Below are 27,691 nucleotides of genomic sequence, written 5' to 3'. Positions count from 1 at the left end.
TAATTGCGCATGCGGTGACTTCATAACAGGAATCATCACTAACAATTTTCCACTAAAGCCACAACCACTAACGCACACCTTCAAGTCTATCCTTTATGGACTAACTTAAAATATCACGCGTATACCAATTGGCGTTTATTAGAAATTTCTGAGAGTCTTCATCAGCCAAAATAGAAAAAAAAATCAAGCGATGAAAAATTTGACATCCGTCGCGCGCGGCACACTACGATTTTCCAGTGAGAAGTAGGAATTCAGAATTCGACTAAAAAAGCCCTAAATAGTTTTATAATCAATCGTGAATTGTAAGCTGGACTTGGGATATGAGAACTGAGGAGTGAGGTGGGAGAAGCAAGAAAAAAGAATGGGAATTGAGAAGTGGGAAGCGAAGGCAAGCAGTAAAAAGTGCGAAATAAGATGTGATCAGTGAAAAGCGATAAGCAAGTAGTAGAAGGGGAGAAGTAGTAAGCGAGATACTTTGTTTGAGAAATGAGTAAAAAAGCTTGAAGAGGAATATGACAATTGATAAATGGGATGTGAGAAGTGAGAAACGAGACTTGAGAGGTGTAAGGTACAAGGAGTGAAATTGAAGAATAGAGAAAAAAAAGCAAGAATAGATGCGAAGGGAGAGAAGTAAATAGTGTGGAGACAACTCAGAAAAGAGTTTTTTTCAGCATAGATTTTTGGGCATCCAATAAATCCTTTTGGATGTGTAGATGTTGAATACTATAAGTCAACGGCAGAGGTTTTCGGTCATCCAAGAAATCCATGGAGTTAGGTCCTCAGATTTACAAGCGTAACTAAAGACCAATCGGACTGTTTTAAATGTGGTACATGCCCTTTTGGATGTGAAGAATAGAATACGTCAACGGCAGAGGTTTTCGGTCACCCAAGAAATCCATGGAGTTAGGTCCTCTGATCTACACGCGTAACAAAAGTTCAGTTGGACTGTTCAAATTATGGCACATGTCCTTTTGGATGGTTAGAATAGAATGAGTCATCGTAAGAGATTCTGGGTCATTCAAGAAACCCCTGGAGTTAGGCCTTAAGATCTACACCCGTCACTTTAAGATTTATCGGACTATTTTAAATCTAGTACTGCAAAACCTCTTTTTGCGCCCAAAACGGGGGAGCGTAAATTGAATCAGAGCGTAAAAAGAGGGAGCGTTATTTAGAATTTAAGGCGTAAAAAGAGGGAGCGTTATTTGTAATTTTGAGCGTAAAAGGAGGGAGCGCTATTTGGAATTTGGAGCGTAAAAAAAGTTTGCAATCTTTAAGGTAAGCAAAGTTTGATATTTAACACACTTTTAGTCTTAAGATGTGTCTTTTACCTATTTCGGTATTAGGGTCGTGTTTTCGTTATCATGGTCGTCCCATTGTTTGAGTGCTGAGGCCTTAAGATGTTCTTGGTACGCCAAGAAATCAAGAAGTCATAAGTGGTAAAGATCCTTGATGACGCACAGTAAGACGTTCATTATCATTTTCAAGGCTTTAAAGTTTTTCGAGAACCTCCTGGAGCTTGGACCTTTGTTTTGTGATACATTGGATAGAATGCAACCATTGCATATGTTCATGGTCATCCAAGAAAACTCTGGAAAAGGCCTAGATATACACGCGTAACCAGAGCTCTTCCGGCTTGTTTAAAAATTGGTACAACCCCTTTGTGGTACATAGAATGGAATGCGTCCATTGCATAGGTTCATAGTCATCCAATAAAACTCCGGAATAGGCCTTACGATCTAAATGCATAACCAAAGATATTTCAGCTTGTTTTAAAAGTGTTACAACCCCTTTGTGGCACATAGTATAGAATGCGTCCATTGTATAGGTTCACGGTGATCCAAGAAAACTCTGGAATACGCCTTAAAATCTACATGCGTAACCAGAGCTCTTTCAGCTTGTTCTAAAAGTGGAACAACTCCTTTGTGGTACATAGAATGAATGCGTCCATTGCATAGGTTCACGGTGATCCAGGAAAACTCTGGAATAGACTCTAAGATCTACACGCGTAACCAGAGCTCTTTCGGCTTGTTCTAAAATTGGTACAACCCCTTTGTGACACATAGAATGGTATGCGTCCATTGCATAGGTTCGTAGTCATCCAATAAAACTCCGGAATAGGCCTTACGATCTAAATGCGTAACCAGAGATCTTTCAGCTTGTTTTAAAAGTGGTACAACCCCTTTGTGGCACATAGAATAGAATGCGTCCGTTGCATAGGTTCACGGTGATCCAGGAAAACTCTGGAATAGACTCAAAGATCTACACGCGTAACCAGAGCTTCTTCGGCTTGTTTCAAAATTGGTACAACCCCTTTGTGGTACATAGAATGGAATGCGTCCGTTGCATAGGTTCACGGTGATCCAAGAAAACTCTGGAATATGCCTTAAGATCTACACGCGTAACCAGAGATCTTTCGACTTGTTCCAAAAGTGGTACAACCCCTTTGTGGTACATAGAATGAATACGTTTATTGCATAGGTTCACGGTGATCCAGGAAAACTCTGGAATAGACTCTAAGATCTACACGCGTAACCAGAGCTCTTTCGGCTTGTTTCAAAATTGGTACAACCCCTTTGTGGTACACAGAATGGAATGCGTCCATTGCATAGGTTCATAGTCATCCAAGAAAACTCTGGAATAGGCCTTAAGATCTACACGCGTAACCAGAGCTCTTGCGGCTTGTTCTAAAATTGGTACAACCCCTTTGTGACACATAGAATGGTATGCGTCCATTGCATAGGTTCATAGTCATCCAATAAAACTCCGGAATAGGCCTTACGATCTAAATGCGTAACCAGAGATCTTTCGGCTTATTTCAAAAGTGGCACAACCCCTTTGTGGCACATAGAATAGAATGCGTCCATTGCATAGGTTCATGGTCATTCAAGAAAACCCTGGAATAGGCCTTAAGATCTACACGCGTGGCCAGAGCTCTTTCGACTTGTTTCAAAAGTGGTACAACTCCTTTGTGGTACATAGAATGAATGCGTCCATTGCATAGGTTCACGGTGATCCAGGAAAACTCTGGAATAGACTCTAAGATCTACACGCGTAACCAGAGCTCTTTCGGCTTGTTTCAAAATTGGTACAACCCCTTTGTGGTACATAGAATGGAATGCGTCCATTGCATAGGTTCATAGTCATCCAAGAAAACTCCATAATAGGCCTTACAATCTAAATGCGTAACCAGAGATCTTTCAGCTTGTTTCAAAATTGGTACAACTCCTTTGTGGTACATAAAATAGAATGCGTCCGTTGCATAAGTTCACGATGATCCAAGAAAACTCTGGAAAACGCCTTAAGATCTACATGCGTAACCAGAGCTCTTTCAGCTTGTTCTAAAAGGGGTACAACTCCTTTGTGGTACATAGAATGAATGCGTCCATTGCATAGGTTCACGGTGATCCAGGAAAACTCTGGAATAGACTCTAAGATCTACACGCGTAACCAGAGCTCTTTCGGCTTGTTTCAAAATTGGTACAACCCCTTTGTGGTACATAGAATGGAATGCGTCCATTGCATAGGTTCATAGTCATCCAAGAAAACTCCATAATAGGCCTTACAATCTAAATGCGTAACCAGAGATCTTTCAGCTTGTTTCAAAATTGGTACAACTCCTTTGTGGTACATAAAATAGAATGCGTCCGTTGCATAAGTTCACGATGATCCAAGAAAACTCTGGAAAACGCCTTAAGATCTACATGCGTAACCAGAGCTCTTTCAGCTTGTTCTAAAAGTGGTACAACCCCTTTGTTGTACATAGGATAGAATGCGTCCATTGCATAGGTTCACGGTGATCCAAGAAAACTCTGGAATATGCCTTAAGATCTACACGCGTAACCAGAGCTTCTTCGGCTTGTTTCAAAAGTGGTACAACTCCTTTGTGGTACATAGAATAAATGCGTCCATTGCATAGGTTCACGGTGATCCAGGAAAACTCTGGAATAGACTCTAAGATCAACACGCGTAACCAGAGCTCTTTCGGCTTGTTCTAAAATTGGTACAACCCCTTTGTGGCACATAGAATAGAATGCGTCCATTGCATAGGTTCATGGTCATCCAAGAAAACCCTGGAATAGGCCTTAAGATCTACACGCGTAACCAGAGCTCTTTCGACTTGTTTCAAAAGTGGTACAACTCCTTTGTGGTACATAGAATGAATGCGTCCATTGCATAGGTTCACGGTGATCCAGGAAAACTCTGGAATAGACCCTAAGATCTACACGCGTAACCAGAGCTCTTTCGGCTTGTTTCAAAATTGGTACAACCCCTTTGTGGTACATAGAATGGAATGCGTCCATTGCATAGGTTCATAGTCATCCAAGAAAACTCCATAATAGGCCTTACAATCTAAATGCGAAACCAGAGATCTTTCGGCTTATTTCAAAAGTGGTACAACCCCTTTGTGACACATAGAATAGAATGCGTCCATTGCATAGGTTCACGGTGATCCAAGAAAACTCTGGAATAGACCTTTAGATCTACACGCGTAACCAGAGCTTTTTCGGCTTGTTTCAAAATTGGTACAACCCCTTTGTGGCACATAGAATAGAATTCGTCTATTGCATAGGTTCATAGTCATCCAAGAAAACTTTGGAATACGCCTTAAGATCTACACGCGTAACCAGAGATCCTTCGACTTGTTTTAAAAGTGGTACAACCCCTTTGTGGTACAAATAATAGAATGCGTCCATTGCATAGGTTTAAAGTGATCCAAGAAAACTCTGGAATACGTCTTAAGATCTACACGCGTAACCAGAGATCTTTCGGATTGCTCAACAAGTGGTACATACCCTTTGTGGTAGGGGCCCTCCTTAGCCGTGCGGTAAGACGCCGGCTACAAAGCAAGACCATGCTGAGGGTGGCTGGGTTCGATTCCCGGTGCTGGTCTACGCAGTTTTCGGATTGGAAATTGTCTCGACTTCCCTGGGCATAAAAGTATCATCGTGTTAGCCTCATTGATATACGAATGCAAACATGGTAACTTGGCTTAGAAACCTCGCAGTTAATAAGTCCTGGAATAAGTGGAAGTCCTGTCTCGTCAGAGGGCCGTCGTGTCAGGGCTGTTTAGCGTCCCACCTAACACCAGGACTTGGGCTTGTGCGCTTTGAGCGGCACGCGGTCGCTTTGGCGGAGCCTACTTGCGGATTCATGCAGCTTTTTATAGAGGTTTAACAGGGCCCACTATCAAACCCCACCACATCCTAGGCAGGTGTCACAACTCGCAGATGGCCTGGGGAGGGATAACCTGGGGAGGGCCTTTTAGACCTGGGGAGGGCCTTTTAGATCTACACGCGTAATCAGAGATCTTTTGGCTTGTTCCAAAAACGGTAAATGCTCTTTGTGGTATACAGAATAAAAAGCGTCCATTGCATAGATTGATGGTCATCCAAGAAAACCCTGGAAAAAGCCTGCACGCTTAACTAGAGATCTTTTGGCCTGTTTGAAAAGTTGAACATGTCCTTTATGGTACGTAGAATAGAAAGCGTTATTTCAAATTTTCATGGTCATCCAGGAAAACCCGGAAGTAAGACGTCAGGATCTACATGCTTAACCAGAGATATAACAACCTGTTTTAAATGTGGTACTTTTCCTTTTTGGTCCATAGAATAAAATGTGTTCATGGCATATGCTAATGGCCATCCTAGAAATTTATGGAGTAAGGTTTCTAGGCTTACATGAATATCTATAATAACACGGTACATGATCTAATATAGGGCCGTTTTTTCCTAACGTTTTTATCGTAAAGTTATCTCGTTCCAATTTATTCACATTTTGCATTTCCAAAAAATAAACAGTTTCGTACGTGATATGAATGAAGTTAGTATACTACCTGGAACCCATGACAACAAGAACTACTTGGAATGCGAATATATCAAAATGAGGTTGCACACCTTGTCAATAACTGCCTAGAGCTAATGACAACAACTTGAACTATTTGGAATGCAAACATATACAGTCCCTTCCCGATTTTGGCAACACGACCGGATTTTAATGTTGCCAAAATGGGGATGTTTCCAAAAACGGGAAAAAAAATTCATACAAAATTTCAATTTTTTTTGTTTGCATGATTGAAGCTAAATACTTAGAATATGTACTACAAAGTATGCGGAGTGTGTTTAAGTGATGCACGTGCATCATAATTGTCAATTTTGCGATATTATTCATAACTCAAAGATTGTAGCTCAAACAAAATTGAAACAAACTCAAGAATGGTAATCAAACGATAATGTAACTAATTAGCCAATTTCATCATACAAATTTACTAATAAATAATATTTGAAATTAACAATAGCGTCGGCCATGTCCTTACAAAAAATTGTAGTGAAAAAAAACTGACATCTCATATAAATTTTAGTCCACCGGAAATGCTTGTTTTTATCATAATTCACTATATAAATCAAATAGCCATCCGACGGATACAAGATGTGCTACAAAATTCGGATTCTTATATGATGGATTTTGATAGAGGCAAACTTTCTTGTGGTCGGTGTGATTGAGAGTAAAGTTCTGTGCACAATTTTTGCTGACATTATGGAAAAAAAGAACGCAAGGCATAAGACGTTCCATTATTTTAGAAAATGGTAACGGAAATCTGCATTCTGCACATTGATCAAGCGTAGTGCGAGTATGGGTTAACTACACTCGACTCACTAAAACCAAATCCCTTTGCACTAGTCGGTCTCCTAGCACTCAACCCAGGAATATTTCAGGCGGCAATGATTGATCCATTAGCACTATGTGCACCTCGCACTACGAGTGATAGTGTGGCCAAGTCGAAGCTGGAGGACCATTTGCGGCATGCCACCTCTGACACTCGATAGCAGTCAACTTACTGGTGCTCGCTGCATGTCATCGCACTCCAGTTCTCCATGCTCTACTTTCATTATTATAACTTTGAAAAGATGGAAGAATCCTACATCAGACTGAAGAGGGAAGCAAAGCAGATTGGACTAGTGATTAATACGTTGAAGACGAAGTAGGCTCAAGAGAAGACAACGGCTATTCGACAAAATCAAGGTGGTTGAAGAACTCGTGTACTTGGGCTCACTTGACCTCCGATAACGATATCAGCAGATAAATTCGGAGACGCAACGTGTCAGGAAAGCGTAAGTACGAGATCTGGACTATGCTTGTGGAGGACCAACGCGCACTTGGAGTAAAAATGGTTCTCTACAACGATCTGACAGGCACAAGAAGGCGAGTTGTGCAGCGATCCAGGTGGATCGATCAGGTGGAAGACGATTTACGGACCCTCCGTAGACTGCGTGACTGGTAACGTACAGCAGTGGACGGAGACGACTGTTATGTACCGTAGAGGCCATTCCGGCCTTAGGCTGAATAAATAATAATAAAACCACATGCGACGCATCACTCGCCTATCTAATCAGCTAGAATTACACCAGCGATCTCATGGGAACTTCACAGGAGCCACTTCTGATACTTCGCCATCACAAACAGAACACTCGAGAGCAGAAATTGGAAGTGTGAGTGAGCATTGTGAGCATTGATGTATTGCAATCTATGCTACATCCATAGCCAATGAGTGAACTGCCTCACTCAGATGGATGCCAAACAACGAGTAGGAGCGATCGTTGCTGTGATAAACAATTAGCAACACTGTCTAACAAGCCAAGCCGTGGTGAGGTATCCATGTAAGCAACGATAAGATAGTCGAGAGAAAGTATCAACGCCTCCCATTCAGTGTTCTAGAGTCCCAGACTCATAGAGGTCTTCATTTTTAGAATGCTTGAATGGCTTCTGCTATCAGCGTACTGGAACGACGCTCATTGTTGTGTTTTGATTTGCATTGATTCGCTTCACTCAATAGGCTTCCATTGGTGAGGGTTAAAGACCATTAAACGGTAAATCATCTAACGTCCAATTTCAAAGATCTTAGGAAGCTCATAACTTGCCCCGCGAAAAGCATCAAGTTGCCTTAGGTTAATCCGATTTTTCCTAATGATCTGATTATTTTCAATGCCTGCTTGAGCCTTACGATTACATGTTACCAAACTCTTACCATTACTATTGAACTGTTGGCAAGTAAGCATATGCGGTATTTCGAAAAATTTCGTTTCAGGTGGTTCGAAACGAAATTCCGCGGAATTTCGCGGAATTTGAGCATGGCGAAATCTGATTTCTTGATTTCGTTTCGTTTCGTAAAATCACGAAAATTTCGCAAGAAAAAACTAGCTTTTGACGAAATTTAACGGAATTCCGCGGAATTTCGAAACAAATTTAGACTTAAACCATATCGTATATTATCGTATATTATCAAAAATTTTGGCTGCGCCGCTGATCAACATTATTAAGCTGTTTTCTAAACTTAATGTTATGCAATTTTTTCTAATAACGCTTACTACATAATCCCATTGTGAGTCGATAAATACGTATTTAGTTTTCTTCTATGAAACGTCTTCAGTGTGTCTAACAGAAAACGAAAAGTATGTTCTATCCTATTTTTTCAAAAGTGATCAGACAGAATATTTAAGACGACAGACTCAGAGTGTAAATGTAATTAGATATGAATCAGATCAGTATCACTTTGTCAAACTCGCAAAGCTGTGGCGTGGATTCATAGGATCCTTGGACTTGCGAAGTCTGTTAGAGCGCTTCTTTCTTTTTAAAAGTCGATTCCTTCACCTCCGGTGGGTCCTCAAACTAGGTTTAAGCGCATGGATAAGCACCGCTTAAGAGTTTCAATATTCAGCATTCATATAACATTCAATATTTAGTGAATCATCGAAATATACATACAGCCCTTAAGCTTTAAATTAAAATTTTGTGATATTCTTTGACTGTTTGCACAGAGTGCGGAATCGATCGTGTTACTGCTGGTCATGGGATGGCAGCTAGTCCGGGAGAACACGAATTGAAAAAAAAGTGTGCCGCGCAGAGCAGAAATTTGTTTAATCAGTGTTCAATCGATCGTGTTGATGCTGATCACGTCAGCTAGTGCGAGTGCACGCAAAGTGATGAAACTGTAGAAGCTTATTAAACGAAGCACATCGAGTTTGCGTTGAATTGATTTGAAACACAGTTTTCGTCTTAGAGTTTTCAAAATAGCTTCGTTTACATTACATTTTTAGTCGCTTTACAAAGTGGCTCCACATGAATTACCTTTCCGACTAACCAATGATTCCTTTCCTGTGGTGCTCACGGAGATGCAGAGCATTCATCGGAATCACAACAATGAGTGTTAAACTGATTTCCCCTCCTAATCCTAAATTGACTGTAAAGACGGGACCGACTCATACTGTCCATAACAGTTGTTTCTTGTACTCAATTGATTTTTTTTGCATGCCTCACATGTACAAACACATATACAAGGACAAACAGGCAATATCTCGATTTGTCGAGCTGATTGTATATTAGACGTTCTGCCGACCAAACGTAGTTATCACTCGCAAAATTTCATATCTTTCGAAAAAAGATCTTAGCACATATATAGGTCTTATAACAGGCCATTGCCCGAGCCGATATCACTTGAAGCTGCTAGGAAAACTTCAAGACGATATATGTCATTTCTGCGGCATACATGTAGAGGACTCGGAACATCTGTCCGGTAATTTTTAGAAAAAGAATACAGTTCTTCTACAAGGGGCTGATAGAACCCTCTGAAGTTTGGGGAACAAATCCCAATATGTATGGTAGTACGATTCATCAGAACCATAATATAGACCTGTGCGCCGAAGTATTTGTGAACGGCGGCGGCGTAAGGCCATTTTTACACCGGCGGCGGCGGCGTCAGCCGTAAGCAATGTTCGGCGGCGGCGGCGGCGGCGTGGATCGGCGTGAATAATTTTAAGCTGAGAAAAAACGAACAGTGGGTAATGTCTGTGACATAACCGCTAAGTGGACGTAGGACTTGACTTGACCATGCCTTTAAGATACATAATATGTCCAAATTTCTCACATCAACTATTTTGGATACATAATCGGCGTTGCATACCATTCCTTGGCCAAATCTTCTCATCAAACCGACACTGAAATCAAATCTACCTCGAACAAGAATCATCAAAAAAAATTCAGGAAGTATCTGTCCGGTCACGAAATATTAGCCTCGACAGTGGCAACCTTCCCACTGAAGGACTGCCTGAAATAAACCACAAGTTGGCTCAGCAGGGGATGTAGACTGTATCTCAGCCCTTCCACTGAAGGGCCTTCTAATCCGTCGATAGCGACTGAAGGAGAACATTATTTTTAACTCTTAGAGCCTTGCAAAAGGCTGTTTGCTTCAGCTAAGTGCAGAAAGTAAGAAAACGATCTTTTCAAATAACCGCGAATTTCTAGTGATGGTATAAAAAGACTGAATGCTCTGCGAGCGAATGCACTTTTCTTTTATACTACTTAATTTTGAATCTTCTCTGCTTCCCAATTGCTGGGCCAATCAGCTAGTGTCTTGTATCCCGCTGCTTTGTCAGACAAAGCGTCATCATCATCAACGCGTTCGAGAAGGGCTTCTTCTTTTTTACGCTTGTTGCTCGCTGCTGGCGTCTATTTCCTAACGGGACTTCGTTTGATACAGCCAATAAGCCGTGTGCGTGTTCTTTTCTGAGACAACATTGTTAGTAGTAGAAGGAAGGAAACACCCGGACATGGGATTTCGGGTGATAAGATTTAGAATTGGTAACATGGGACCAAGGATGTTCACGATCATTCAGTAATTTGCGTTCGATCATTTAGTAGTTTGTCAATAACACATTCTAGAAGCTGAATCTCAAAATATGTTGTATGGTGGACTTCTAATGCGAAGGTTTCTCTACAACTCTGCCTAATAATTCGTTGCTTGATTTCCACTAGTAACGAAGTTATAGCTATAGTTTCAGTAACTTAGACTAAATGATAACAAATTTCCAATCATTTAGTTTAAGTTACTGCAACTAGCGCTCTAACTCCGTTATTAGTTGAATTCTAATAACAAACCATTAGGCAAAGTTGTAGAAAAACCTTCACACTAGAAGTCCACCATACAACCTATTTTGAAATTCAGTCTCAGGAATGTGTTATTGACAAACTACTAAATGATCGAACGCAAATTACTGAATGATCGTGAACAACCTTGCATGGGACGATCATTCGCTATTTATGAAAATCACGCATAAAATTTTATCACTATAATATTGGATTTGGCACCCAATTACAATTTCTATCCCGAAGGGTATTGAAAGCTTTGATATTGATCTCTATCATTGGCTCTCTGAAGAACCGTTTGCTTTTTGGACATACATGCTGCATCATGTGGCTTTTCTTCAGCCTGTCTCGGCTCATCACCGATGCCGGCCGGTCTCGGCTCGACTCTGCTGATGCTGCTGCCGGTATCTGCTCAGCATTGCTGCTTTGTCGCGTCTGTAGGGTGGACTGCTGCTGTACTGGCTAGGTTTCGGCTGATGATGGTGGCTTCGATGACTTCATTCCCTGCTAAGAGGTGTGAGTGCTGTTCAATCGATGATGCGGTTTCTTCGCTTGTCCCGGTCAGAATGAAAGGAAAAAATCGCGTTGCGCTATTTTATGGCTTCTCGGCTGCTTATTCGCTGGTGTCTGTACCAATCAGAACGTGGTAATGGAATGATGCAAGAATGATGCGGTACCCATATTTATAGGTTCCCTTGATCTCAATGTTTTGACGTAGGACTTACGTCTCTCTTTACTATACCGGGTGTCATTTCAATTTTTTTAAATCGACCGCGTTACGCTGTGTTGAAAGATTTCACACGTTAATAGCTTTTGCCCTATTGAACAGTTTTCTGCAGTTAACCACTCAATCAACAGCTTTCAAGTATGCCTTTCATATTCATGCTTGATAATATCCGAAAACTTGTTTCAATAGGCCCAAAACTGTTTTCAAAGTAAAATATTGAATTCACGAGCACCTATAAATATGAGTACCGCATCATTCTTGCATCATTCCATTGCCACGCTCTGATTGGTGCAGACGTCAGCGAATGAGCTCTCGCTAGGTCAGGAAGGCAAAAAGCGCAGCACGATTTTTCCTCTCAATCTGACCCTGAGATCTGACAAGAACAGGCAAGGCATCGTCTCCATCGTCTTAGCTACGCAATCGCAAACTTAAGCTTTCTCAAGAGCAAGGCAGAATCGTCAGCATCATCGGCATTTTCGGTCTGGCATTGTCGAGGTCGCACAAAGGAGAAGCCAACAGTAAGCGCGGCTCGGCGGTGTGACCATATACTGTCAATGACAACACTGATCAAGTCAAGGCAAAATTTTCAAAACGACTTATCTGCTTTTGTAAACATAGATTCAAACGACGATTTGACGAATTTGTGAAGGTTTCCGCTACCTATTGATGGTGTTGGTTTGCGTGGGAGAGCTATCAGATTCGTCAAATCGTCGTTTGAATCTTTGTTTACAAAAGCAGATAAGTCGTTTTGAAAATTTTGCCTTGAAATGATATGAATGAATTATTGGCAGTGGTTGATTTTCTACCCGCCACTTCCACAGCCAGGCGCTATCGTATATGCGCAAATAGCCAGCATGAGTTAACCTCCAGATCTCAAAATTAGGAACTTTTCATGGAAAACTATATGGTACCGGTTATGATGGATGGTTTTCGCTAGTACGCCTACCAAATATTTTTTGACGTAGGACTTACGTCTCTCTTTACTATACCGGGTGTCATTTCAAAATATTCAAATCGACCGCGTTACGCTGAGTTGAAAGATTTTAAACGTTAATAGTGTTCGTCTCAGTGAACGAATTTCTGCCGTAAGCCCTCAATCGACAGATTTCAAGTATGCCTTTCATGTCCATGCTTGATAAGACCCGAAACTTGTTCCAATAGGCATGAAACTGTTTTCAATGAAAAACATTGATGATGATGATGGTTTGTTTTTGAGGGATATTAACTCAGGCGGTCATTCATCCCTAACTGTTGGTGTTTACAGTTGGTCGATCAGGTTGGTGTCCTTCAGGAATTCGATCAGTTTCTCTTCGTTGGGTGGCGATAAAATCTCCTCAGGCGTGCTACTCAAATTTAAAGCCAAGCGTTGCGTTGCATAAGCGTTACATTCTGATAGTATATGGGTGACAGTGAGGGGGATATTGCAAGTGGTGCATATTGGGGGTTCGGTTTTTTCGAGTATGTATCTATGGGTAAGGCGAGTATGGCCGATTCGTAGACGGGAGAGAGTGCGACGATATTTTGGATTTTTGTTATCTGGCCAAGGTAAAGTGGATGGTTTGATTCTTCTCAAAGCAACGTCTCTGCTTGAGAACCATTTGGATTCCCAATGTTCTCTAATAGTTCCCTTGATCCATCTTACAGCATCCATGGAGGGAGCAGAGACAGTCTCAGGGCAGGCTTCCCGACCGGCACCAGCCAAACGGTCGGCCTCCTCGTTGCCATAGATAGCGGAGCCGGGCAACAGCAAAACGCGACGTTATTGGCCACAGCCAGTCTTTATGCCTCCTGAAGCCAGGGATGCTATGAGGAGGAGGATTTCATCTCTAGGAAACAGCTGGCAGAGTCGCTAAATGTGATAGTAGGAGAGTCGGTAATGTGGGTGGTTAAGTTAGAGGCTATCATTAACGCATAAACTTCATCACTGAATTTGGAACAGAGAGTGGGGAGCGAAGAACTGATATTGGGGAGAGTTGTTTTGCTGGAGATTCCATAGCCTACTTTGCCGTTGCACACTGAGCCGTCAGTGTAGATGTATTGGTGGTTGGGGTTTTTTTTCGGCTCGGAGTTTGTGGAAATGCGATTGTATAATGGCAGGGGGGTCACCAGCTTTTACTTGTTTGAGAAGTGAGAGATCGATTTTGGGGGGAGACTGGTTCCATGGTCTATTTTTGGCTCTAGGGAGGATGGCTATTGGTGGGATTTCATTGTTTGTAAGGGATTTAAGTAGGTTATTTGCTCTATTGACTAACGGGATTTCCTGGCGACCACCAAGGCTGAGCCATCTGATGGCCCTCCTCATCACGCCGACCGTCAGGAAGTGCTCGAAAGGAAGTTGACCACATTCCGATATAATGACAGAGGTGGGACTGGTGATGAACACGCCAGAGGCATAGCGGAAGGCTTTGTTGTACAATGGGCGAAGTTTTTTGGTGATGAGATCACCGCCTCTACTAAAAAGTCCTACACCATAGAACATCTTGGGCAACAACCAGCCATTAATGATCCGAATGATGGTTGCCCTTTGTCCGCTTGGGATTCTATATCCGATCACTTTAATTAATTGCAAGCGCTTTTCGATTGACTTTCTAACGGTATCGGCGTGGTGACCAAAGCTCAGAGTGCGGTCCAGGTGTACACCAAGGATTTTGAGGGATGTTTGGGATTTTATAGGGCAGTTTTTCAGACTGAGATCGGGTAACTTGCTAACTCCTTTTCTGTTCTTGCTGATGTGGAGCAGTTGGGATTTTTCAGGGTGTGAAACCATGATTATCGGCCCATTCGGAGACAGTGTTGACGGCGGATTGGATTTTCTTTCTGGCCAGTGATTTGAAGTTATTGAAGGAAAGTATTATTATGTCATCTGCGTAGACAAGAATGTAGATATGGGGTGGGATGTTTTTGAATAGGGACTGTATACAGAGAAAAACATTGAGATCAAGGGAACCTATAAATATGGGTACCGCATAATTCTTGCATCATTCCATTACCACGTTCTGATTGGTGCAGACACCAGCGAATGAGCAGCAGCTGGGTCTGCCGAGAAGCCATAAAAAAGGGCAACGCGATTTTTTCCTTTCATTCTGACCGGAACAAGCGAAGCAACCGCATCATCGCATCATCACACCTTTTAGCAGGGAATGAAGTCTGCACCGACCGCTTTTTCGGCTCGACACCATCGAAGCCACCATCATCAGCCGGAACCTAGCCAGTACAGCAGCAGTCCACCCTACAGACCCGACAAAGCAGCAATGCTGAGCAAATACCGGCAGCAGCAGCAGAGTCGAGCCGAGACCGGCCGGCATCGATGATGAGCCGAGACAGGCTGAAAAAGCCACATGATGCAGCATGTATGTATGTCCAAAAACAAACGGTTCTTCAGAGAGCCAATAATAGAGATCAATATCAAAGCTTTCAATACCCTTCGGGATAGAAATTGTACTTGGGTGCCAAATCCAATATTCTAGTGATAAAATTTTATGCGTGATTTTCATAAATAGCGTCAAAACTAACAGTGGATAATTTTTCTGATTTAACCGATTTAACCGCGAAGTGGACGAAGGACTTCGCTTGACTATGCCTAAAAAAACATAAGATGTCCAAATCTCTCACATAATATTTGGATATTTCGATTTAAAAAAAACCGATAACAGCTCAAACATTAATAAACTATCAATCGATTTTTCATCAAATGTTGGTTTTTGGCATTGATCAACATTGTTTGATAATGACCGCACACAAAGCGACTGAATGATCGTCTCATGTTACCAATTCTAAATCTTATCACCCGAAATCCCATGTCCTGGTGTTTCCTTCCTTATACTACTAACAATGTTGTCTCAGAAAAGAACACGTACTTCCCACCTGAACTACAATTCTAAGCTCGCTTGCCCGGCTTATTGGCCTGTATCAAGCCAAAGTCCCGTTAGGAAATAGACGCCAGCAGCGAGCAACAAGCGTAAAAAAGAAGAAGCCCTTCTCGAACGCGTTGATGATGATGACGCTTTGGCTGACAAAGAAGCGGGATACAAGACACTGGCTGATTGGTCCACCAATTGGGAAGCAGAGAAGATTCAAAATAAAGTATAAAAGAAAAGTGCATTCGCTCGCAGAGAATTCAGTCTTTTTTATACCACCACTAGAAATTAGCGGTTATTTGAAAAGATCGTTTTCTTACTTTTTGGACTTAGCCGAAGCAAACAGCCTTTTTCAAGGCTCTAAGAGTTAAAAATAATGTTCTCCTTCAGTCGCTATCGCACGGATTAGGAGGCCCTACATCCCCTGCTGGGCCAACTTGTGGCTTATTTCAGGCAGTCCTTCAGTGGGAAGGTTGCCATTGTCGAGGCTAATATTCCGTGACCGGACAGATACTTCCTGAATTGTTTTTGATGATTCTTGTTCGAGGTAGATTTGACTTCTGTGTCGGTTTGATGAGAAGATTTTGCCAAGGAATGGTATGCAACGCCGATTATTTATCCAAAATAGTTGATGTGAGAAATTTGGACATATTATGTATCTTAAGGGCATGGTCAAGTCAAGTCCTACGTCCACTTAGCGGTTATGTCACAGACATTACCTACTGTTCGTTTTTCATTGAAAACAGTTTCATGCCTATTGAAACAAGTTTTTCGGGTCTTATCAAGCATGAACATGAAAGGCATACTTGAAATCTGTCGATTGAGGGGCTTACCGCAGAAATTCGTCCACTGAGACGAACGCTATTAACGTTTAAAATCTTTCAACACAGCGTAACGCGGTCGATTTTAATATTTTGAAATGACACCCGGTATAGTAAAGAGAGACGTAAGTCCTACGTCAAAATAGCTCGTCGATACTTCCGAAGATTTGTTATCATGAATCCTGATGCCTTCCTGACCTAGCGAGAGCTCATTCGCTGACGTCTGCACCAATCAGAGCGTGGCAATGGAATGATGCAAGAATGATGCGGTACCCATATTTATAGGTTCTCGTGAATTCAATATTTTGCTTTGAAAACAGTTTTGGGCCTATTGAAACAAGTTTTCGGATATTATCAAGCATTAATATGAAAGGCAGACTTGAAAGCTGTTGATTGAGTGGTTAACTGCAGAAAACTGTTCAATAGGGCAAAAGCTATTAACGTTTGAAATCTTTCAACACAGCGTAACGCGGTCGATTTAAAAAATTTGATATGATACCCGGTATAGTGAAGAGAGACGTAAGTCCTACGTCAAAAAAATCACGCGTCGAGGCCGATCATGCTTTTATTGAATTTTAGGGTTTTTGTACAATTGCTAGCTACAGACAGACTGATGTAACATGCTAATAGCTATAGCTTGTATCTCCAAAAGTTTACATTACATCTTCCACTAGGATATTGCCGCATCACAGCACATAAGTTCACTGGAAAGTACTTCAGATATAAATCCAGAAATTCGTTTGGAAATTCCTCGAGATATTCCTCAGAAAATTCGAAAAACTAGTTTAGAATTTCCCTATGAATTCTTTCAGAACTTTCTCCAAGAATTCCCTTGAAAATTTATTTGGGTATTGCTTCGGAAATTCTTTCCAAAATTTCTCCAAAAGTTCCTTCAGGAATTTCCTTGGAAAATGCTTTAGGGATTGCATCGGAAATTCTTTTACGGAGTCTTTTAAGAATTTCTTCGGAAATTAATTCGAACACTTTTTTAGGAATTCCTTTGGAAATTCCTTTAAGAATTCTTTAGAAAATACCCTTGAGAAATCCTTCATGAATTTCCATCGGAATACCTACGGACACTGTTTTAGGAATACATCCGGAAATCCTATTAGGAGACCTTTGGAATTTGATTTAGTTTTTTTTATTCCTTCAAGAATTTCTTCCAGTAATTCCCTAAAGAATTTCTTCGGAAACTCTAAGAAGGTATTTTTGGTATTCTTTCGAAAGGGGCGATTCAAATATGACGTCCACTACTTTTTGAGATTTCTAGAACCAACCTCCCCCCCTCTTTCAGGCTTTTTTGATTACCTGGTATATGTACTGTCACAAATTCTTAGACCCCCTCCCTCCCTTAAAACCTGTGACATCATTGTTGAATGACCCCAAACTTTCCTCTGGAATTTATTTAGAACTTTCTCCAGGAATTTTTTCTGAATTTCCTATAGGACTTCCTTCGGACATTCCTCCGGAAATTCCTTTAGCAACTCTTCCAGAAATTCCTGTAGAACTTCGAAAATTTCTTTTAAAAATCCTTTACGAATTCTTTCGGGAATATCTTCAGAAATTCTTTTGGGAAATCTTCGGAAATTTCGTTTGCAAATTCCTATAGTTTTTTTGAACCGTTGTTTAAGTGTTTTTTTAATTGAAAAAAAGTTTAACACTGAAATACCTTTGGAAATTTATTCAAAAATTCCTCCACATTAGAATTCTTTCTGGAAGTATTCCTGTATGAATTTTGTATGGTTTATTGAAGGAATTTCCTATAGACCTCCTCTAGGAATTTCAGAAAATAATTACCACCTGGAGGAATTTCCGACTCAATTCTTGAAGGAATAACCGAAAGAGAACTTGAACAGATTTTCTAACAAAATTTTTAAATGAATTTCAAAGTGGTGAACCAGTCGAGGGTTGAAAACCTCTATAATAAATTTTTGTTGACTATTATCTGTCTCTTTCAGTCCAATAAAGCAGCTAAAACGTTGTTGCGTCTTTCTTCCGACATTTTGGTGTATATATCAACACATCAACTCTATAATAAAGAGTAAAAAAAAATAAAATGAATTTCTGAAGGAATATCCGAGAGAACTTTGAAAGTAATGCACGAAGAAATGTTTAATGGATTTTCCGAACAAATAACTATTGGTATTTACACAAAAATTCCTATATTTCTCCAGGAATTTCTTCGAAAGTCCGGACAGTAGTAAAACAAACTCAGTTTTGGTTCTAGAATCAAGACTACATGCCAAGAAAAACTCCTCAAGAATTCTTTGGGAATTTGCAGCAAGAGTACCTTCAAAAATTTCTACAGATTTTTTTTTTTCAAAAATACCTTAAATAATTCCCTAGGAAAAATGTTCAGGAATTAATTCGGTAAGTCATCAAGAAACTCATTCTAAAATACCTTCAAAAAATCCGTCAGGAATCCGATCGAGAATTTCTTCAGGAAGTCCTTTAAAAAATTCTCCACAAATGAAACCAGGTTTTTTTTTAAATTCCCCTCAGGAATTGTTTCGGAACTTCTTAAAACCTTAAGAAATTTCTTAAGGAATTCTTCTGGAAATTCTTTCAAAAATTCTTTTAAGATTCATTCTGACCATTCCATTAGGAATTCCTTCAGAAATTCTTTTTTGGAATACTTTTAATAATTTCCAGTCATGTAGATGGGTACACTTCCCCACAGTTGTAATGGATTCGACGTGCCCCTCAAAGAAGCCATCCCTCGGAAAGCTCAAAAAGGATTGCGAATCTATGTATTAGTCTGTTTGATTACATTGCTGAAAGGAGATTCTCTCTATCCCGCGGGTTTCGCGTAAGTGTCTCTGTTTACGGGTCCGCCACCTCCGTTTTTGGCCCTCCACACAGAAGTGCAATGAAAGCAAAATGGTAATTAAATTCGATTGTATTATTAACAAGCAAGTGAAGCAACAACAAACAAAAAATTCTACAAAATTCCTTCAGAAATAATTGTAACAATTCCACTGGAAAATTTCCAGGTATTCCATAAGACATTCCATTCCCTCGGAAATTAATCTAGTAATTCCTTCGGAAATTCCAACGCCATTTCCTTCCAAAACTCTAGGACGAATTTTCAGATCCTTTCCTAGAGCAATTTCCAAAGGACCTCCTAATGGAATTATCAACATTTTTAAATTTCTTAAAGAATTTCTTTGGACATTCCTCCAAGAATTCCTTCAGAAAATTTCTCCAGAGATTCCTTCAGAAAATCCTCCAGAAATTACAACGGAGATAAATCAAGAAATTCCTCAAAGCTCTAAGAATTTTCTTCAAATATTCCTTCAGAACTTCCTCCAGAACTTCCTGGAAATTATTTCAAGCAAACCAAGAAATTTCTTTGTGAATTGTTTATCGAAATAAATCGAAACATTTTTTTTCAGAACGATTCTCGCAATTACAAGAAAGAGTGAAGGAAATGTTTAATTTGGTGGGTCACGTGTCCCATCGTGCTCCAGCTCCAGAAGCCAAAAGATCAGTTTTGCATTCGCATATCATGAGGCTAACACAATGATACTCCATGCCCAGGGAAGCTGAATAAATCATACGAGACTGGGAATCCAAATCCAACATTCATTATGGTGTTGATTTGTAGCCGCGTTTGTTAGCACTGGGCCAATTAAGATATGTAACATTCAAACCTTTGAAAACATGATGAACCACCCAATGCGACCAGAATGAGGTTATTCCACATGAAATCACATATATTAGCAGTTCATCGTCACGCTCATTGATTGTAGATCTGTAGCCAAGAAGTTTTTGGATGACCTAACATTTAACACGCCAAAGCGGGTTAAAGTGACAGGGATAAAAGTAAACAAATCTTTTAAAGGTATAATAGCTATTTAATGAATCGCCTGCTTTGAGCGTGCTTACAGCGGCACACTAGGAGTTGACTTTCTGAAATCAGTATGACGAAAGGCATCTAAGGCTCTATTTCTCAAAATGAAGCACCTTCATCGAAAAAATATTTGGTAGGCGTAGTAGCGGAGACCTCCCTGCATAATAGGTACCAAATAGTTTTTCATGAAAAGATCCTAATTTTGTGAAACCCGCGTTAGATGTCTTTCATCATACAAATTTCTGGCGGTTAACTCATGCTGGCTATTTGCGCATATACGATAGCGCCTGGATGTGGAAGCGGCGGGTAGAAAATCAGCCACTGCCAATAATTCATTAATGCTTGATAGGTTGTCTTGGGTCGGCAGATGCGAACGCACTGCATAATGTGATTTTTGTGTTGGCCAAACATCGGCGTGAAATACGAAATTCGGCGGCGTGGAGCCAACCGGCGTATGGCGCGCCGCCGACACCTTGACCGGCGTCGGCGTACGTCAATAAGTGTCGACGGCGGCGGCGTGGCGCGGCGGCGCACAGGTCTACCATAATACCGCATTGGGAAGACGCTGGAAGTCAAGGTGATGCAATTGCTCTACATAGCAATGATGCGTCAACTTGGCAAAGCTATATCAAATGGGGCATATATCACAATAGATCTAACAAATGGTCGCAGTGATTAAAATACCAAACAAGGAAGAAACAAAAATTCTGCCGTGAATCGCATATCTGTCCCATCTTTACTGGGTTTCCAATTCATATGGGACACATATGCGATTCGCGGCAGTATGGGTCTACGAACCTCCTATAAAAAGGTTGAATTTGGAAGGAAATGATAGCCTTTTGGTACAACTTTCTGTATACCTGGAAAACTGCTACCGTAAAAACTTTGCGATCACATGTCTGAGATACATGTCTTTGTGCAATTTTAAGAGGCACAGGAGCGAGCATATGTATGCTATTAACAATTCTATATCTGCGTATACGCCTGGCATAAATGAGTACCCCACTGGATGAAATATAAAATCTATGCATTCATTTACTGGTTTTGAGTTAGCTAAATATGCAAAGTATGCTTCAGCATGATCACATAACTCTTAAGTGAACTAAGGTTTTTAACAGAATTTGAATCCGAATACAGAAAATCACACAATTTCCATATTTTTATATACTTACTGATATAAAATTGAATTGATATAAAATTGATCAGATTCGGAAGCACACGCTGGGGTATTGACTTATCGCCAATGGTATATAAACAGGAAGGCAACGATTTAGCTATAACTGACTGTTTCGTCTGTTAGTAAACACGCTAAAAATGAACTACTCAAAATTGAGTCAAATCCGACTCATTTTCATTAAAAACGGGACAACTCAAAATTTGAGTAAAAGATACTACTTCAATAAAATGATGATTTCGCGAAAGTTAAGCTTGGCCTTCCATCAATTTTTAATACGACAGATGCGAATCAAGCTTATCTATCTATCTAAGTGCTTTTTACGACAAACAGACTCCTAGTTTAAGTGCAATCATCATTTTATTGAAGTAGTATCTTTTACTCAAATTTTGAGTTGTCCCGTTTTTAATGAAAATGAGTCGGATTCGACTCAATTTTGAGTAGTTCATTTTTAGCGTGAAGCTCTATTGGTTGCAAAACAGTTATTTGACTTTGAAAAAATGTAATCAGAATTGCGTACATTATGTAAAACTAATTCAATAAAAATTCCGCGGAAAAAAAAATCAAATTTCGTTTCGTTTCGTAAAATTTCGAATTAAGTGAACCTTGATTTCGTATCGTTTCGATGTCTCAAAAGTAAATCGATATTTCGTTTCGTTTCGTTCCGAATCAACAAAGACATTTGAAATTTCGTTTCGTTTCGTTAGGAAAAAGTGTGTTATCGCATACCCTTATTGGCAAGCATGCTGGAATCAAAAGGCTCGTTATGCAATTGACACATCAGGAAAATGGAAAAGCCAACAGTGTTCTGATATTAATTGCTAGATAAATTTGTGTAAATTTTAAACAATAAGATTCTTTGGAATAAAATTGTTGCTTATTTTCTATATGGAAATTCAGCGGAAAGACGGATAAAATGATAAAATGACAGTTTCTCGGTACGTAATGAGCAAAACGACTTGACAGCGACAGCGCATTTAGAAAATCGAATGTGCCAATCACTAGCAATTAATGTAAACAGCGGGCTTCGCTTAATAGATGTTGTACTATGTATGTATAAGCTGACTCACAAGCTTATCGACGACAAAATCAGTGAGATGCCAAAAAATACGACATTCTACGGTGGGCTGGTTAGATTAGGGTAGTGTGAATAGGGACATGGAAAACGTGAATAAAAAGTGCAGAAAAGTTTCAATAGACATTTTGCAAACAAGGTAATACGAGTGGTGGTTCATTAATTCAGTGGAAGTGCCCACTATTCGTACAGAGCCCATAATACGCATATAAACCCTAATGACATTCACTTTTGGTTTTATTTATCCTATTAGATATTAATGAAAAGGTTTTAGCTCTAAAAAGTAATAAAAAAAATATTTTCGAGGTTGTTGCCAAAATCGGGAAGAAAATGTTGCCAAAAACGGGTGTTGCCAAAATCGGGGGTAGACAAAAACAAGTGTTGCCAAAATCGGGATGGGACTGTACCAACAGCCTCCCGTTCGGGGTTAATCTGCAAATCATAACTGTATCGAGTTCATACATAGTTCCTACTACCATGGAAACAATTAAAGCTACTTGGAATGCATACATTCACTCAGATGAGGTTGCACAGCTTATTATTTTATCGATAAATGGCTTCATCACGGAGGTTAATCAGCAGGACCTAACTCTACGAATTTCGTAGATTATTTCGAACCCATGACAATAACATGCACCACATGGAATGCGAACATATACAGTATTTACCCGATTTTGTCATTCTCCGACTTTGTCTACCCTGATTTTGTCGACCCCGATTTTACCACGTTTTCGACCCGATTTTATCACCACAAAAGTTTTTAATTTTTTTTGTCGTTTCTATTGTTTTCAAATAATACCGAAAACAACAATAAATTTCATGAAATAACTTTCACCGCCTGTGGTTTATTATGGATCATTACAGAGAATCTGTTAAGAATTTTTGTTCGACAATAAATTACGGGTTCCTTTTACGTATTTTGCCTTTTTCTATTTCATCCCCCCAAAATTTACTAGGATTGAAAAAACGAACAGTAGGTAATGTCTGTGACATAACCGCTAAGTGGACGTAGGACTTGACTTGACCATGCCCTTAAGATACATAATATGTCCAAATTTCTCACATCAACTATTTTGGATAAATAATCGGCGTTGCATACCATTCCTTGGCAAAATCTTCTCATCAAACCGACACAGAAGTCAAATCTACCTCGAACAAGAATCATCAAAAACAATTCAGGAAGTATCTGTCCGGTCACGGAATATTAGCCTCGACAATGGCAACCTTCCCACTGAAGGACTGCCTGAAATAAGCCACAAGTTGGCCCAGCAGGGGATGTAGGGCCTCCTAATCCGTGCGATAGCGACTGAAGGAGAACATTATTTTTAACTCTTAGAGCCTTGAAAAAGGCTGTTTGCTTCGGCTAAGTCCAAAAGTAAGAAAACGATCTTTTCAAATAACCGCTAATTTCTAGTGGTGGTATAAAAAAGACTGAATTCTCTGCGAGCGAATGCACTTTTCTTTTATACTTTATTTTGAATCTTCTCTGCTTCCCAATTGGTGGACCAATCAGCCAGTGTCTTGTATCCCGCTTCTTTGTCAGCCAAAGCGTCATCATCATCAACGCGTTCGAGAAGGGCTTCTTCTTTTTTACGCTTGTTGCTCGCTGCTGGCGTCTATTTCCTAACGGGACTTTTTGCTTGATACAGGCTAATAAGCCGGGCAAGCGAGCTTAGAATTGCAGTTCAAGTGAGAAGTACGTGTTCTTTTCTGAGACAACATTGTTAGTAGTAGATGCAAGGAAACACCCGGACATGGGATTTCGGGTGATAAGATTTAGAATTGGTAACATAGGACGATCATTCAGTCACGTTCGCTTTGTGTGCGGTCAGTATCAAACAATGTTGATCAATGCCAAAAAAACCAACATTTGATGAAAAATCGATTGATAGTTTATTTTAATGTTTGAGCTGTTATCGGTGTTTTTAAACTCAAATATCCAAATATTATGTGAGAGATTTGGACATCTTATGTTTTTTTTAGGCATGGTCAAGCGAAGTCCTTCGTCCACTTCGCGGTTAAATCAGAAAAATTATCCACTGTTAGTTTTGACGCTATTTATGAAAATCACGCATAAAATTGTATCACTAGAATATTGGATTTGGCAACCAAGTACAATTTCTATCCCGAATGGTATTGAAAGCTTTGATATTGATCTCTATTATTGGCTCTCTGAAGAACCGTTTGTTTTTTGGACATACATACATGCTGCATCATGTGGCTTTTTTCAGCCTGTCTCGGCTCATCATCGATGCCGGCCGGTCTCGGCTCGACTCTGCTGCTGCTGCCGGTATTTGCTCAGCATTGCTGCTTTGTCGGGTCTGTAGGGTGGACTGCTGCTGTACTGGCTAGGTTCCGGCTGATGATGGTGGCTTCGATGGTGTCGAGCCGAAAAAGCGGTCGGTGCAGACTTCATTCCCTGCTAAAAGGTGTGATGATGCGATGATGCGGTTGCTTCGCTTGTTCCGGTCAGAATGAAAGGAAAAAATCGCGTTGCCCTTTTTTATGGCTTCTCGGCAGACCCAGCTGCTGCTCATTCGCTGGTGTCTGCACCAATCAGAACGTGGTAATGGAATGATGCAAGAATTATGCGGTACCCATATTTATAGGTTCCCTTGATCTCAATGTTTTTCATCTGTATGCAGTCCCTATTCAAAAACATCCCACCCCATATCTACATTCTTGTCTACGCAGATGACATAATAATACTTTCCTTCAATAACTTCAAATCACTGGCCAGAAAGAAAATCCAATCCGCCGTCAACACTGTCTCCGAATGGGCCGATAATCATGGTTTCACAATATCCCCTGAAAAATCCCAACTGCTCCACATCAGCAAGAACAGAAAAGGAGTTAGCAAGTTACCCGATCTCAGTCTGAAAAACTGCCCTATAAAATCCCAAACATCCCTCAAAATCCTTGGTGTACACCTGGACCGCACTCTGAGCTTTGGTCACCACGCCGATACCGTTAGAAAGTCAATCGAAAAGCGCTTGCAATTAATTAAAGTGATCGGATATAGAATCCCAAGCGGACAAAGGGCAACCATCATTCGGATCATTAATGGCTGGTTGTTGCCCAAGATGTTCTATGGTGTAGGACTTTTTAGTAGAGGCGGTGATCTCATCACCAAAAAACTTCGCCCATTGTACAACAAAGCCTTCCGCTATGCCTCTGGCGTGTTCATCACCAGTCCCACCTCTGTCATTATATCGGAATGTGGTCAACTTCCTTTCGAGCACTTCCTGACGGTCGGCGTGATGAGGAGGGCCATCAGATGGCTCAGCCTTGGTGGTCGCCAGGAAATCCCGTTAGTCAATAGAGCAAATAACCTACTTAAATCCCTTACAAACAATGAAATCCCACCAATAGCCATCCTCCCTAGAGCCAAAAATAGACCATGGAACCAGTCTCCCCCCAAAATCGATCTCTCACTTCTCAAACAAGTAAAAGCTGGTGACCCCCCTGCCATTATACAATCGCATTTCCACAAACTCCGAGCCGAAAAAAAACCCCAACCACCAATACATCTACACTGACGGCTCAGTGTGCAACGGCAAAGTAGGCTATGGAATCTCCAGCAAAACAACTCTCCCCAATATAAGTTCTTCCCTCCCCCCTCTCTGTTCCATATTCAGTGCTGAAGCTTATGCGTTAATGATAGCCTCTAACCTAACCACCCACATTACCGACTCCCCCACTATCATATTTAGCGACTCTGCCAGCTGTCTCCAAGAGATGAAATCCTCCTCCTCAAAGCATCCCTGGCTTCAGGAGGCAGAAAGACTGGCTGTGGCCAATAACGTCGCGTTCTGCTGGTTGCCCGGACACTCCGGTATCCATGGCAACGAGGAGGCCGACCGTTTGGCTGGTGCCGGTCGGGAAGCCAGCCCTGAGGCTGTCTCTGTCCCCTCCATGGACACTGTAAGATGGGTCAAGGGAACAATTCGAGAACATTGGGAATCCAAATGGTTCTCAAACAGAGACGTTGCTTTGAGAAGAATCAAACCATCCACTTTACCCTGGCCAGATAACAAAAACCCGAAATATCGTCGCACTCTCTCCCGTCTACGAATCGGCCATACTCGCCTTACCCATAGATACATACTCGAAAAAACCGAACCCCCAATATGCACCACTTGCAATATCCCCCTCACTGTCACCCATATACTATCAGAATGTAACGCTTATGCAACGCAACGCTTGGCTTTAAATTTGAGTAGCACGCCTGAGGAGATTTTATCGCCACCCAACGAAGAGAAACTGATCGAATTCCTGAAGGACACCAACCTGATCGACCAACTGTAAACACCAACAGTTAGGGATGAATGACCGCCTGAGTTAATATCCCTCAAAAACAAACCATCATCATCATCAATGTTTTTCATTGAAAACAGTTTCATGCCTATTGGAACAAGTTTCTCGGGTCTTATCAAGCATGGACATGAAAGGCATACTTGAAATCTGTCGATTGAGGGGCTTACGGCAGAAATTCGTTCACTGAGACGAACACTATTAACGTTTAAAATCTTTCAACTCAGCGTAACGCGGTCGATTTGAATATTTTGAAATGACACCCGGTATAGTAAAGAGAGACGTAAGTCCTACGTCAAAAAATATTTGGTAGGCGTACTAGCGAAAACCATCCATCATAACCGGTACCATATAGTTTTCCATGAAAAGTTCCTAATTTTGAGATCTGGAGGTTAACTCATGCTGGCTATTTGCGCATATACGATAGCGCCTGGCTGTGGAAGTGGCGGGTAGAAAATCAACCACTGCCAATAATTCATTCATATCATTTCAAGGCAAAATTTTCAAAACGACTTATCTGCTTTTGTAAACAAAGATTCAAACGACGATTTGACGAATCTGATAGCTCTCCCACGCAAACCAACACCATCAATAGGTAGCGGAAACCTTCACAAATTCGTCAAATCGTCGTTTGAATCTATGTTTACAAAAGCAGATAAGTCGTTTTGAAAATTTTGCCTTGACTTGATCAGTGTTGTCATTGACAGTATATGGTCACACCGCCGAGCCGCGCTTACTGTTGGCTTCTCCTTTGTGCGACCTCGACAATGCCAGACCGAAAATGCCGATGATGCTGACGATTCTGCCTTGCTCTTGAGAAAGCTTAAGTTTGCGATTGCGTAGCTAAGACGATGGAGACGATGCTTTGCCTGTTCTTGTCAGATCTCAGGGTCAGATTGAGAGGAAAAAAATCGTGCTGCGCTTTTTGCCTTCCTGACCTAGCGAGAGCTCAT

General features: G+C 40.9%; 1 protein-coding gene across 1 annotated transcript in view; it reads left to right on the top strand.

The window, feature by feature from the left end:
* LOC134207349 (uncharacterized) overlaps nt 1-26,458 on the top strand; it is a 119,275-nt gene extending 92,817 nt beyond the window's left edge. The window contains exons 2-4 of the mRNA XM_062683070.1: nt 25,119-25,734; nt 26,063-26,348; nt 26,408-26,458. Coding sequence (XP_062539054.1) covers nt 25,119-25,734; nt 26,063-26,348; nt 26,408-26,458 — 953 coding nt within the window. The remainder of the gene's footprint in view (nt 1-25,118; nt 25,735-26,062; nt 26,349-26,407) is intronic.
* The last annotated feature ends 1,233 nt before the right edge of the window (nt 26,459-27,691 follow it).

Source organism: Armigeres subalbatus, chromosome 1 (assembly GCF_024139115.2).
Source record: "Armigeres subalbatus isolate Guangzhou_Male chromosome 1, GZ_Asu_2, whole genome shotgun sequence".
Classification (NCBI taxonomy): Eukaryota; Metazoa; Arthropoda; class Insecta; order Diptera; family Culicidae; genus Armigeres; species Armigeres subalbatus.
This window is presented reverse-complemented; position numbering and strand designations above follow the sequence as displayed.